This window comes from Oryctolagus cuniculus, chromosome 15 (assembly GCF_051225735.1).
Source record: "Oryctolagus cuniculus isolate XC-2025 breed Fujian yellow rabbit chromosome 15, ASM5122573v1, whole genome shotgun sequence".
Classification (NCBI taxonomy): Eukaryota; Metazoa; Chordata; class Mammalia; order Lagomorpha; family Leporidae; genus Oryctolagus; species Oryctolagus cuniculus.
This window is the reverse complement of record NC_142881.1, coordinates 40,920,509-40,933,973: the sequence shown is the minus strand read 5'-3', so window position 1 is coordinate 40,933,973 and position 13,465 is coordinate 40,920,509. Positions and strand designations below refer to the sequence as shown.

The window sequence follows — 13,465 nt, the reverse complement described above, 5'->3', positions numbered from 1 at the left end:
TATGCAAATGCACACTTCTGTAACCACACAGGGTTTTGTTTTTCTCCCTTTATCCCTTGTTGCAAAAAATTAATCTCAGTGTCTATCCTAACTCTAAATTTTGAGGAAAATCATAGCATCTGCTGTATTACATATTGACGACAATGATCACAGACTTGTTGGAGTAAAATTATACCTTGGCAAACAATTATTTTGTCATTACAAATGTTTTCGAAAAATTCATCATGACCAGCACTGTGGAGCAGTAGGTTAATCCTCTGTCTGCAGCGCTGGCATCTCATATGGGCGCCTGTTTGAGTCCTGGCTACTCCACTTCCACATCCAGCTCTCTGCTATGGTCTGGGAAAGCAGCAGAAGATGGTCCAAGTGCTGCACCCCTACACCCATGTGGGTAGACCTGGAAGAAGCTCCTGGCTCCTGACTTCTGTCGGGCCCAGTTCCGGCCATTGTGGCCATTTGGGGAGTAAAACAGCAGATGGAAGACTGCTCTCTCTCTCTCCCTCTCTCTGTCTGTAACTCTGCCTTTCAAATAAATAAATAAGTCTTCAAAAAATTCATCCAAACTTTACTATTATGCCAAATAAACCACCAGAGATATATACGGCTGCTTCTTTTTTTTTTTTTTTTTTTTTTTTTTTGGACAGGCAGAGTGGACAGTGAGAGACAGTGAGAAAGGTCTTCCTTTGCCATTGGTTCACCCTCCAATGGCCGCTGCAGCCGGCGCACCACGCTGATCTGAAGCCAGGAGCCAGGTGCTTCTCCTGGTCTCCCATGGGTGCAGGGCCCAAGCACTTGGGCCATCCTCCACTGCACTCCCGGGAGCTGGACTGGAAGAGGGGCAACTGGGACAGAATCCAGCGCCCCAACCGACCGGGACTAGAACCCAGTGTGCCAGAGCCGCAGGATTAGCCTATTGAGCCACGGCGCCGGCCATATATGGCTTCTCCTCTGACCCACTTCAAATCCACTAATCAAAAATGGCATGTAGAAATTGTTCTGTGCCCCACAGTTTCCTATGCTCCAATACCTTCTGTTATCATGTGATTTGTGGTGCATTTCTGTAGCAACAAGCAGAAAAGACTGAGTTGAGTACTCATTTTAAAGGTAAATGAGAAATGTATTACAGTAAGAATTAAAATCCTAATCCTTGAATTTTTAGGAATGAGTATAATGTCTGATGTGCCAAATGAAGTTCCGCGAATTGAGAAAAGGATCCAGGAATCCTGATTTTCTTTCTAGGCTGTGACTTTTCACAAGATTATACTGTTCTTAAATTGGTGAACACCAAAATTGATTACAGAGGGAAGATGTGGAAGCAATTGGGGGCAGTTTTCAAAACCGCAGCACTGAACATATAATCATGTATCACAGAGCTTAAAGTGAATGGAAGTTTTTTATCTGCAGCAGTTAGGCAGCCACAGCTTCCCCTGCTTTGCTGCTGTGGAAATTTCTGGCAATTAGAAATAACCCTAAATTGTCATTAACAGTAGTAGCTAGTAGCAAAAATCCCGCCTTCTTAAAAAAAAATTCTCTTCTTTTTTTCTAGGTAAATATTGGGTTCATTTCTCTTTTGCCTGTCTTCAGAAACAGTATTCATTCCCTAGATTTTAATTTAGAAATTAGTAATAATCTAGTGTCTTTCTAATTAGCTAATGTTACACTTTAGTGTGCATGCATGCAACAAGAAAGCTGCTGAGATGTAGATTTCTGAAACCCATCCCCACAGTTTCAGATCACAGGTGAGAGGGTCACAGAATCTGCACTGTAGTAAGGGCATTAGGGGATTCTGATACAAGGGTCCAGGACATTGGTACTGGAGAAACTGTCTATACCACCTGCCACCTGCCCCAGGAATGAATCTGTTTGCTCTGTCCCTGGCACTGAAGGCAGTACTGCTTACAAGCGGTAAATATTTGTTGAATTACCTGTTTAATGCAATAAATATTTATCAAATTATTTATTTAATAATGCTTTAGCTTTCGCAGTATACAAAACATTATAGATACTCATTCTGATGATTCTCAGATCTAACTTCCAAATCTAGTCTCCCTTTAAAGCTCAGATTTTATCCTTAGATAACTCTATTGAGCATCTTCATTTGCACATTTCAGATATCTCAATACATCGAAGCATTCCAGTTATTATTTTTTCAGGCAGAGTCACTTCTTCCAACTTCCTCATTCTTTCAACCACAACTTTATTTTCTAAGTCATCTTTGATATCCTTCTCTCCTTCAACCCCATATGCTAATTAATTGTTCCCCCCAAACTTCCTCCTTTGTTCCAGAACTCATCCGTTTCTACTACAGCAGCCCTAGTTCAAGAGTTTTTTTCCATTTGATCCTGGACTATTTGTATAAAATCCTAACTACCTTGCCCCTAAATAGCTAGATAACACTTTCCAAAATACACTCTTCTCTATATTACCCCATTTTCACACAAACTATAATAATATTCAGTTTTTGAAGAACATAGGTCCAGGGGATAGGTATTTGGCACAGAGGTTAAGATGCCACTTGGTACGGCCACACTTCATATCTGAGTCCTGGTTCTGCTCCTAAGCCTAGCTGCCTGCTAGGGTGCACCCTGGGTAGCATCAGGAGACAGCTCAGATAGTTGGGATTCCGCTACGGCCATGGGTGACCGAATTGAGTTCCAGGCTCCTGACTTTGGTCTGGCCCAGCCACAATGTTGTGGAATTATTTGGGGGAGTGAACCAACAGATTCTCCTGCTTTCTATACCTCCTCTTCAAATAAAATAAGAACAAAGAAATAAAGCTTGGGGGGAAAAAGGAATGTAGGTGAGAGCACGGTGTTTTTGGTGGCTCTTGTCTCCCTTTTCTTTTTCACTCTTTCCCAACTCTTGCCAATCTATCGCATCATCTACGTGAGGATTCACTATTTTTACATCAGTATAACAAAGAGAAGAGGTCTGGAAGGAAACTTACCTGCGATGGGTGGGCTCACCAAGTATGGCACTGCATGAAGGAAGTACACCACGCCAAGTGCTGATGACAAAGTGGTGGTCCCCACCACTTCTGCAGTCACTACTGGGATCAAGGTCACATAGGCACCATCAAAGTAGCCAAAGGTACAAGAAAAAGGCACGAGCAGAGGGAAGCTTTGAAGCATCGGGAGGCAGAGATAGCTGAGCCCATCTAGTCCCACAGCAAGGAGGTAGCAAACATACCGGTAATTCTTCAGACACCTGTGGGTTTGAAGAGCAAGAATGAGTGCAGGATACACAAGTACCACCAAAAAACAAACAATCAATCAAACAAAAAAACCTCTAGAACCATGGCCATGGCCATGCAGCAGGAAGCCTTGCAATTTCTTTTATAGAGATGGCTTCCCCATCGTGCATCATTTGTGTTGCACTCCTATCTTTCTTTTGGTATGTGCCAATGCAATAATTTATCTACCCCATGGGTAATAGAAAGAATATTCTCAAAGATTATAAATGCAGAATAATGAAACCAGTTCTGTTGCCCACTAACTACCTAACTGTAATCTCAAATTCTTTAGGTGCAAAATGATGTTACTTGTGTCACAGAGGAAAATACTACTTTATAGCAGTATACCATATTAGATGCTTTCAGAAATGTTATCTGTATCTGCACATCATAGATGTTACCCAAGGGGAGGTTTTAAATGATTAAAATGATTTGCCAGAGATGATGACAATCTTGTGCTATGACAAAGTCTTATTTCAAGACTTTCCTAGAGGGGCTGGCATTGTGGCATAGCAGGTAAAGCTGAAACCTGCAATGCTAGCATGCCATATGGGTGCTGGTTAGTGTCCTGGCTGTTCCACTGCCAATCCAATTCCTGGCTAATGGCCTGGGAAAAGCAGAAGATAGTCCAAGTATGTGGGCCCCTGCTACCTACATGAGAGACCTTGAAAGAAGCTCTTGGCTTCAGACTAGCCCAGCCCCAGCTATTGTAGCCATCTGGGCATGGGCAGTAAACCAGCAGATGGAAGCCCACTCGCTCTCATGCTCGCTCGCTCTTGCTCTCTCTCTCTCTTCCTCTCTCTGTGTAACACTGACTTTAAAAAAAATGAATCTTAGGCCAGCGCCATGGCTTACTTAGCTAATCCTTTGCCTGCGGTGCTGGCACCCCGGGTTCTAGTCCCAGTTGGGGCGCCGGAATCTGTCCCTGTTGCTCCTCTTCCAGTCCAGCTCTCTGCTGTGGCCTGGAAGGCAGTGGAGGATGGCCCAGGTGCTTGGGCCCTGCACCTGCATGGGAGACCAGGAGGAAGCACCTGGCTCCTGGCTTCAGATCGGTGCAGCGCACCAGCCATAGCAGCCATTTGAGGGGTGAACCAACGGAAGGAAGACCTTTCTCTCTGTCTCTCTCTCTCTCTCACTGTCTAACTCTGCCTGTCAAAAAAAAAAAGAATCTTAAAAAAAAAACTAGGCCGGCGCCGCGGCTCACTAGGCTAATCCTCCGCCTAGCGGCGCCGGCACACCGGGTTCTAGTCCCGGTTGGGGCGCCGGATTCTGTCCCGGTTGCCCCTCTTCCAGGCCAACCCTCTGCTGTGGCCAGGGAGTGCAGTGGAGGATGGCCCAGGTGCTTGGGCCCTGCACCCCACGGGAGACCAGGAAAAGCACCTGGCTCCTGGCTCCTGCCATCGGATCAGCGCGGTGCGCCGGCCGCAGCGCGCCGGCCGCGGCGGCCATTGGAGGGTGAACCAACGGCAAAGGAAGACCTTTCTCTCTGTCTCTCTCTCTCACTGTCCACTCTGCCTGTCAAAAAAAAAAAAAAAAAAAAACTTTCCCAATGTTACTTCCATTATGATTATGTTTTCCATTTGTAACTCTGACTCCATCTATGATACCAAAACTGTATAGCGTCAGTTCTAGCAGTTGATGCCATACAAATGTTTTTCTACCCATTGTCTCATTTGAGCTTCACATGATAGTATGAGGTTGACAGGGAAATATTGCATTGGCTTGATTTACAGTTGAAGATTTTTGAAGAGCTGGGGGTTACATAGTTTTTCCTATATCACAAGGCTAATGAGACACAGAGCTGGCCCAAGAACTTAGGTCCAGCTAAATATTCCTCCATTGGATCTACACCAGGCTGCTTCTCACTGAGTTATTGCATTATAAAGATAGGTACTCTGAGTTCTTTTTGCCCTTCTTTTATTACTAAAAATGTGGAATTAATCCCAAATATTATATTTGTAACACTGGGTAATGGCAGTTGGGTCATGGTTAACTACCAAAGGCATAAATTTTGAGAAGCCACCTGATGATAGCTCTCCATGGAGAATATGAACAACTTGCATTCTTCAGTCCAAACAGATGAGCATTTGCTGAAGAAACTATTGGTAGATTTCCTATCACTCTGAGTTCTAAACATACAATTAAAATAAAGTATTTGCTATTTGTAATGTCCACCATAAATATGTGGCTACAGATAATGTAGTATTATTGCACCCAATCCTCCTGCATGGAGGAGACTCTGCTCCTCTTTCCATAGCCAGTCTCTGGGGTGGTTCTGAAGAAACCAACCACCTACAACCCAATCAGAAGTCGTCTTGCTTGGGGACTGACTTGGGATGGAACCAAATTTATCATTGGAACTTACAGCGATTCAAGGCTTCTGCAGTACAGACAGACCCACCATCCTAAACCATCCGGAACAAGAGTCAGCAAATCATGACTAAATCCAGCCCATCACCTATTTTTGTACTATCTGTGAACTGAACATGGCTTTTCCATTTTAAAATGGTTATTAAAATCAAAAGAGAAACATTTTGTGAGATATAAGAGTTGTAAGAGAAATTCACATTTCCATGTGTATGCATAAAGTCTTATCTGAACACAGCCACTCTGAATTACATATTGCCCATGGCTGCTATTGTGCTACAATAACAGTAGAATTGGGTAGTAGTGGCAAAGATCATATGGCCCACAAAGCCAAAAAAAAAAAAGTTTACCATCTGTCCTTTTATAGAAAAAAATTCACCAGAAGAGTTTGGCCTACAAGAACCAGCAAGGAAAGTGTCTTCAGATATTGAAGACTTGTTAACAGATATTGAAGACCTAGGTATTCCACAGGGTGTGGGAATGTGGGGAAACTCAAGGTTTAACGACCCCTGGTTGGGAACTAAACATGGTTTCATGGACTTTACCTTCTGTCAGTTAGCCATCCGAAAGTGATATTGCCAATAATGTCAATCACCCCAAGGATGGACATAAGAAAAGCCGCTTGTTGGTGACTCACTCCGACACTCAAAGCATAAGGCACCAAGTACACAAAGAGAGGGCTGCAGCCATAAGCCATAAACAGAACAGAGACGGCTAAAACAATAAAGTCTGACATCAGTAAAAAGCTGTATTCCTCCTGCAGACAGCGACAAGGGCAGGTCTGCAGCCATTTCTTGGTCAAAGGTGAATAGGGAGATGGTTGCTCAAAGTCTCGTCTCTGGTTCTGCTCTGGAGTTGTATGGTCTTCTTTAAGAGTAATTGGCCGCATCAAGGCACCACAAACACAGAGATTCAACACAAAACCCCCAAGGATGAGTAATGCTCCTCGCCAGGAAAATTGTTCGATAAGGAGTTGAACCACAGGAGCCAGGATGAAGGTGCCAATGCCACTCCCTGACATGGCGATCCCATAAGCAAGGGCTTTCCGTCTGTTGAAATATTTGCCAACCATGGCAATGGCTGGAGAGTAACACAGTGCAAATCCAAGACCTGTGGATAAAGAGAACTCTATGAGGGCTGGTATTCCACAACAGCCGACAACAGGAAGTATCTCAGAATAAAGTTATCTGCACGAGGGAGACTGACCTTCAGTTAGACCTTTCTATTTTTTTCAAAGATTCATTTTATTTATTTGAAAGGCAGAGTCAGAGAGAGAGAGAGAGAGAGAGAGAGGTGGGGAGAGGGAGAAACAGAAATTTTCCATCCTTCTGGTTCAGTCCCCAGTAGCCAAGGCTGGGCCAGGCTGAAACCAGGAGTCAGGTGATTCTTCCAGGTCTCCCACATGGGTTCACAGGCCCTAGTTCTTGGGCCATCCTCTGCTTCTCTACCAGGTGCATTAGCAGGGAGCTGAATTGTAAGTGGAGTAGCCAGGACTCAAACCAGCACCCATATGTGATGCTGGCATAAAAGGCAGTGGCTTTACCCTCTACGCCACAATACTGGTCACCAGTTAGACCCTTTTAAAGCTGTTTTCTACACTGAGCTGAAAATTAGCCTGTCCTCATCTACAATTTCGAAAACATTGAATTTATATTACTTTCCTCTTGGAAATAACACTATTTAAAAGTGTTTATTTTTATTTATTTGAAAAGCAGAGCATCACACATACACACATGCACACACACAGAGGGAGAGAAGTAGGGAGGGAGGGGGGGAGGGAGAGAAAGAGAGGGAGGGAGGGAGGGAGGGAGGGAGGGAGGGAGAATCGATCTTCTATATTCTGTTTATTCCCAAATGCCTATAATAGCTGGAGCTGGTCCAGGCTGAAGCTAGGAGCCTGGACCTCCCATGTGGGAGCCAGTAACTCAAGTACTTGAGCCATCACCTGCTGCTTCCCAGGGTGCACACTAGCAGGAAACTGGATAGGAAGTGGAGGCAAGATGTAAATCCAGGCAATGTGATATGGGATACAGGCATCTCAAGCAGTGGATTAGGCCACCATGCCACAACACCCACCTGGAAAGAACACTTTTTTTAAATAAAGAGTTATTTATTTATTTGAAAGGCAAAGTTTCATAGAGGGAGAGACACTGGTTCATTCTCCAAATGACCACAATGGCCAAGGTTGGGCCAGGGCTGGTCCAGGCTGAAGCTAGGAGCCAGGAACTCCACACAGGACTCCCACTTTTGTGGCAGGGGTCCTAGCACTTGGTCCATTTTCTACTGCTTTCCCAGGCACATTAGCAGGGAGGTGGCTTGTAAATGGAGCAGCTAGGGATCAAACTGGTGCCCATAAAGTTTGCTAGCATTGCATGCGGTAGCTTTAATTGTTATGCTCCTGGAAAGAACACTTTTAAGGAAATATGACTTTAAAAATAGCTAAATGAAGAATTTAAAAATCATTACACAAATGGAATTAACTAGAAAACCTAGATAATGATGAATAAAGGAATTTATTCCAGGGCTGGTGCCATGGTGTAGCAGGTGATGCTTTCTTCTGCAGTGCTGACATCCCACATGGGCGCTGGTTTGAGTCCTAGCCGCTCCACCTCCAATTGAACTTTCTGCTATGGCCTGGGAAAGAAGTAAAGATGGCCCAAGTCCTTGGGCCCCCACAACCACATGGGAGACCCGGAAGAAGCTCCTGGCTGCTGTCTTCAGACTGGCCCAGCTCTGGCCATTGTGGTCATTTGGGGAGTGAACCAACTGATGGAAGACCTCTCTCTCCGCCTCTGTCTCTGTTACTCTGCCTTTCAAATAAATAAATAAATCTTTTTAAAAAGAAATTTATTCCTTCTCCCTGTTTTACACTTAAATATCTAGATAATTGCCTCAACTCTTGACTGTGAAGATACAACACGGATAATCTGTACCATTCTAGATTTTGGATTCAGATAACATGCATGACATCATGAAAGCTCCAGAGCAATTTCACATAGTGGGGAACTGCCACACCAGATGTACATGTGAATGTGGCAACTGAAAATCTCCCTTCAGATCAGTAGAAAAATATTGACAGTCCAGAAGCCCTTTAAAAGACTTTTAACTTGTAGTCTTTTTTTAAGTCCAGAAAATCTGGAAGGTTTTCAGCCCGGGTTTCATGACATCTATGTCAGAGAAGGAAAAGGAGAATCTCTTGCAGTTCCTGGTTCCATCTTTAGTGCAGGGTGGCCAGTCATCCTGAGTGCCCTGCACAAAGGGTTTCCAGAGGTGGAAATCTCCATGCTAAAGCCAGGACAGCTTGTGGTAAACTTGGATTGCTGGTTACCGTAGCCCTTTGGGCTACTAAGGGTGTTTACTTTCATTAACTGCCAGAGCCCAACTTACAGACTATTAACGAGGTGACACCCTCCATTGGCCCAATGAGTGCTGCCCCCATTTCACAGTACCCAGAGAGTACCCTCTACTGTCCTCTGAGTGATGGGCAAACTGCTACTCCCACCACACAATCCTGTCTTGATCACATGCATTCCCCTTATGAGTGATATATGGAATGCATACATACTGCTTCTCTCTCTCTGGGAGTCATTATTACTCTTGAAAGTGATACCTCCATAGTAAGGAGAAAGAATCTGTAATATAAGAATTTGCACAACAGGAGCTTTCTTTTTAAAATTGAAAACTCCTATTTAGGGGCTAGTGCTGTGGCACAGCGGGTCAAACTGCCACCTGTAGTGTCAGTATCCCATATGGGTGCTGGTTTGAGTCTTGGCTGCTCTACTTCCTACCCAGCTCTCTGCTATGGACTGGGAAAGCCATAGAAGATGGCCCAAGCACTTGGGCCCCTGCACCTGCGTGGGAGACCCAGAAGAAGCTCCGGGCTCCTGGTTTCAGATCAGCGCAGCTCTGGCCATTGCAGCCAATTAGGGAGTGAACCAATGGATGGAAGACCTCTCTCTTTCTCTCTCTGCCTCTACTTCTCTCTCTGTGTGTAACTCTGACTTTCAAATAAATAAATAAGTCTTTAAAAAAAAAGAAAACTCCCATTTATTGGACAATGATGTTCAATATAAAGCAGGGCCAACTCAGCTTGGCTATGATTGTACTTTAATGTCTTGGCAAAGATGCTGAGAGAATGACTGATGCTGAACATGTAGGCTGCCCTGGGGAATACCTTGTTTCTTCTGGGTATAGAACCTCAGTCATACACCAATGCCAAAGGGAAACCCAGCCATTACTTTTAACATGGGGCTGAATTAAGGTGCTGATGCCTTTTCATTAGGGTGGCAAAATCCCAATTCCAGTTCTGTGTAACAGCTAGTTAGGTAGACAAAAGCTAGGTCAGCTACATGATATTCCAACAATGTCTGATAAATCACTTGTCTTGATTAGCTTGGAAACCCAGAAAAGACTAGGGTGAGACAACCCCTGAATGGAGTAGGGTGAGCCAAGTGGCACAAAGTGCCCTTACCTGTAAGGACTCCCAGAGTGAGGTAGAGATGCTTCAGACTAGTGGCAAATGAGGCCAGGATGAAACCAGTAGATGCAAGCAAGCCACCCAGCATGATTCCCATTTGGCAGGATAAGTGGTTACTGACAACACTCCCAAGTGGTGCTTCAAAAACAGTTAAAAATACAGTCAACAGAACATTCTTGCAGATACTGTGAAAAGTCTATGATTTTACATTGGCAGAGCAGAGAACAATCAATCTTTAAAATATCAAGCCCATCCTGCTAATTCTACAGTTTTGGAAACTACTGCCCAGGAAGGGGAAGTGACTCTGTGTCTGTGATCACACAGAGAATAAGTAGCCGAGCTGGAATAGAGGTCAAATCTCCCGACTTTCCTTTCAGTGTTCATACCTTGTCTTCATTCTATTTCAGTCCTAGATATAGAGCATTTTCTAAACAGTGAACCATTTCTTTATTTAAACTGTATGTCACAAAGGGAGGAATGTTAGTAAAATGGTGCAGTCTTATCTATGGTGCGATCTACACCCCAACACCATCCTAGGCTCTAGCTTCCGCTGCCATTGCTGGAAGCCAGGTGGCCACATGGCCCAACCACCAGTGTCATCCCTACCCTCATCCTAATGGGATTCGCTGCTCCTACCCCACCCCCCGGCAAAGTTTTAAAAGGACCTGTTCCTGAACACTTGGCTCTATTTCTCTCCATCTCCTGATCTCTCTGTCTCTCTTTCTATCTCACTCTCTCTCTTACTCTCTCCTTCTCTCTTTTTCCTACTTCGCCCCTTCCCTCCAGTCTATTGGGTTTCCCCCAATAAATTCTTTCCCTTCAAAAAATAAGCTATATGTCACTTGCATAAGGATTTGGGTATAGAATTGCAAATACACAATTAGCAATAATAATGACAGTTAACTAGTAGAGAAGAAAGTGTGACCAGAGTGTTACCCAGTGGAAGACCCAATCTTACAAACTCTCTAAGAAGCGAACTTAATAACTTTGGCCTGAAATGTATAAAGAGAGAATTCTCAAAGTTTGCTATGCTCTCTATATTTGGATAGATAAAATATTAGCTTCTATAATTTCCAGAACATCCTACATACTCTGTGCAGTGAATTAAAGCTTTTTGAATGAAATAGCCCTGGCAAATATATTCAACTCATGATTAAACAATCTTATCTTTCTCCAATACTTTTTTTTTTGACAGGCAGAGTGGACAGTGAGAGAGATAGAGAGAAAGGTCCTCCTTTACCGTTGGTTCACCCTCCAATGGCCGCTGCGGCCGCCACACTGCACTGATCCAAAGCCAGGAGCCGGGTACTTCCTCATGGTCTCCCATGCAGGTGCAGGGCCCAAGGACTTGGGCCATGCTCCACTGCACTCCCGGGCCACAGCAGAGAGCTGGACTGGAAGAGGGGCAACCGGGACAGAATCCGGCATCCCGACCAGGACTAGAACCAGGTGTGCCGGTGCCACAGGCGGAGGGTTAGCCTATTGAGCCGTGGCACCAGCCCAATACTTTTGAAAGTATAACGATTCATGCATGAAAAGATGCAATCTATGAACTAAAATTTGAGTCCTCTGAGAAAAGAATGCAAATAAAGATTGTGGTGCAATATTGTTGGCACTCATTTAATGGAGATCATATAGAAGAGGTTCAAGGTGCTATTAAATAACTGTTTTCATGACTGAAGAAGGAGGCCATAGCATTTGGCAGATAGAAGCCAAGCATACACTGTAAGACAAACTTCTTCCAAAGTCAAGGTGAGTTCTACAAACTCACCAATCTATTTCAGTAAGGAGGACAAAGGGTATGTGTCCCCACGAGTGTATTAACTACCTCTTCCATGTAATATCAGTCAAGACTATGAAGACAATCAACTGCAAAGAGAAATCTTAATTCTAACATAACACTTCTACTTCAGAAACTGGTAATCAATGGCAGTGGAAGGTCATTTTCATGTATAGTTCAAGAGGAAACGATAATTGTCTTTCTTAGAAACTGATACCCACCACAGAGCATGGTCACGCAATCTACAATGGAATGAATCCATGCTGTTTGTGCATAGTCCTGAGCAAAGTACGTCTGGAACTCCACAAAAAAAACTGAGATACATCTGAAAAATACAATGCAGTTATTTCATATGAAAATGAATGAATATGGATCAGCTGTTCCAGTCTCCAAAGGTTTTACTTGTTAGACCACAAATATCAGAAAGTCAAAGCCAATCATCTGGGCCCTCCTGGAGAACAGGTGTCAACCACCAGAGGTGTCATTAAAGCCAAACAGATGTGAAGATCACTGCTCTGGAGAAGGCTTCATGGAAAAGGTATAAAGTCAATAACATGGATTCTTAATTCACTCGAATGTTTTATTTACATATACAACTTCTAAGAGATTGCAATACAAGTTAAAATTTGATGACAAAGAATAATACATCATCTAGAAATTTCACTGCTAAGATTTATACAAAGGTAAGAATCAGATGATAATAATATTTATTTATAGATATATATTCTTGAGAACTAATTATTATAGTCAAATATCACAACCTAACTGTTCATCAATAAAAAATTGGCTAAATAAATGATGGCATATCTAACAAACATGTTTATTAATAAATGCATAATATAAGGGTAAGCAAAAAAGTAAGTTACAAAACATTTCATTTAGTAAGCCTTATTTTTGTAAAAACGTAGTTCATGTAGATAGAAAAAGCCTGAAAGCACGTACACTAAAATGTACCAAATCTTAAATAAATGGTAGGCTTGTAAATGATCATTTCTGTCTTTACTCTGCATTTTAATCTATTTGACATTTAGAGCATGATTTCCTGTATAATGAGAAATGTGTTTGTGTGCATGTACCAAGAGGAGAGAGAGATTTATGTTGAAACACAGTTAATTACTCAGAGAAAAAAGAGACATAAGTGAATCAGAAGCAAAAAGTTTGTATCACTATACACGTTGGAAAGAGCCTCACACAGATAGGTTAGCAGGGTGCCCTAATTCAGGACTGGAAGCTTTTAGAGCTCCGTGAAAGCAGAGGAAGAAATCAGGCCTTGTGGCCTGGGATTAAGATAAGAGGTCATACATCTCTTTGGAGAAGGCTAAATTCCATGTCATCATGCTTCAGCAGCCCACTGTAATCTGTCATTTCCACACAAACTCCCCCGTCCCAGTGGCTTCTGGGTATGAAGATGGGTGGAGAGCCTGAAGAAGAAGAGAGAGAATCTAGTGCTACCAAAACAATCCTGTTAGGCACAGCCGGCTCCCTGGAGTGCAACCTACACTGTCTCACAAAACCTGGCACTCGGAGGCTTGAAACTTGACTTAATGCTCTGTTGTCACTGACTTAAAAGTCCTCATCATTTTATCTTTGAATCTGTGTTCTGTAAGTG

At 43.3% G+C, this 13,465-nt stretch overlaps 1 protein-coding gene across 5 annotated transcripts in view; it reads right to left on the bottom strand.

Annotated features, from left to right (window-relative positions):
* The window catches only part of SLC16A12 (solute carrier family 16 member 12), a 147,822-nt gene that overhangs the window by 3,312 nt on the left and 131,045 nt on the right, over positions 1–13,465 (bottom strand). For all 5 annotated transcript variants that reach the window (XM_089314794.1, XM_089314792.1, XM_089314791.1 and 2 more), the window contains 4 exons: positions 12,078–12,181; positions 10,071–10,214; positions 6,145–6,709; positions 2,948–3,207 (listed from right to left, as the gene is read on the bottom strand). In XM_089314794.1, the coding sequence (XP_089170920.1) occupies positions 2,948–3,207; positions 6,145–6,709; positions 10,071–10,214; positions 12,078–12,181 (1,073 nt within the window). The remainder of the gene's footprint in view (positions 1–2,947; positions 3,208–6,144; positions 6,710–10,070; positions 10,215–12,077; positions 12,182–13,465) is intronic.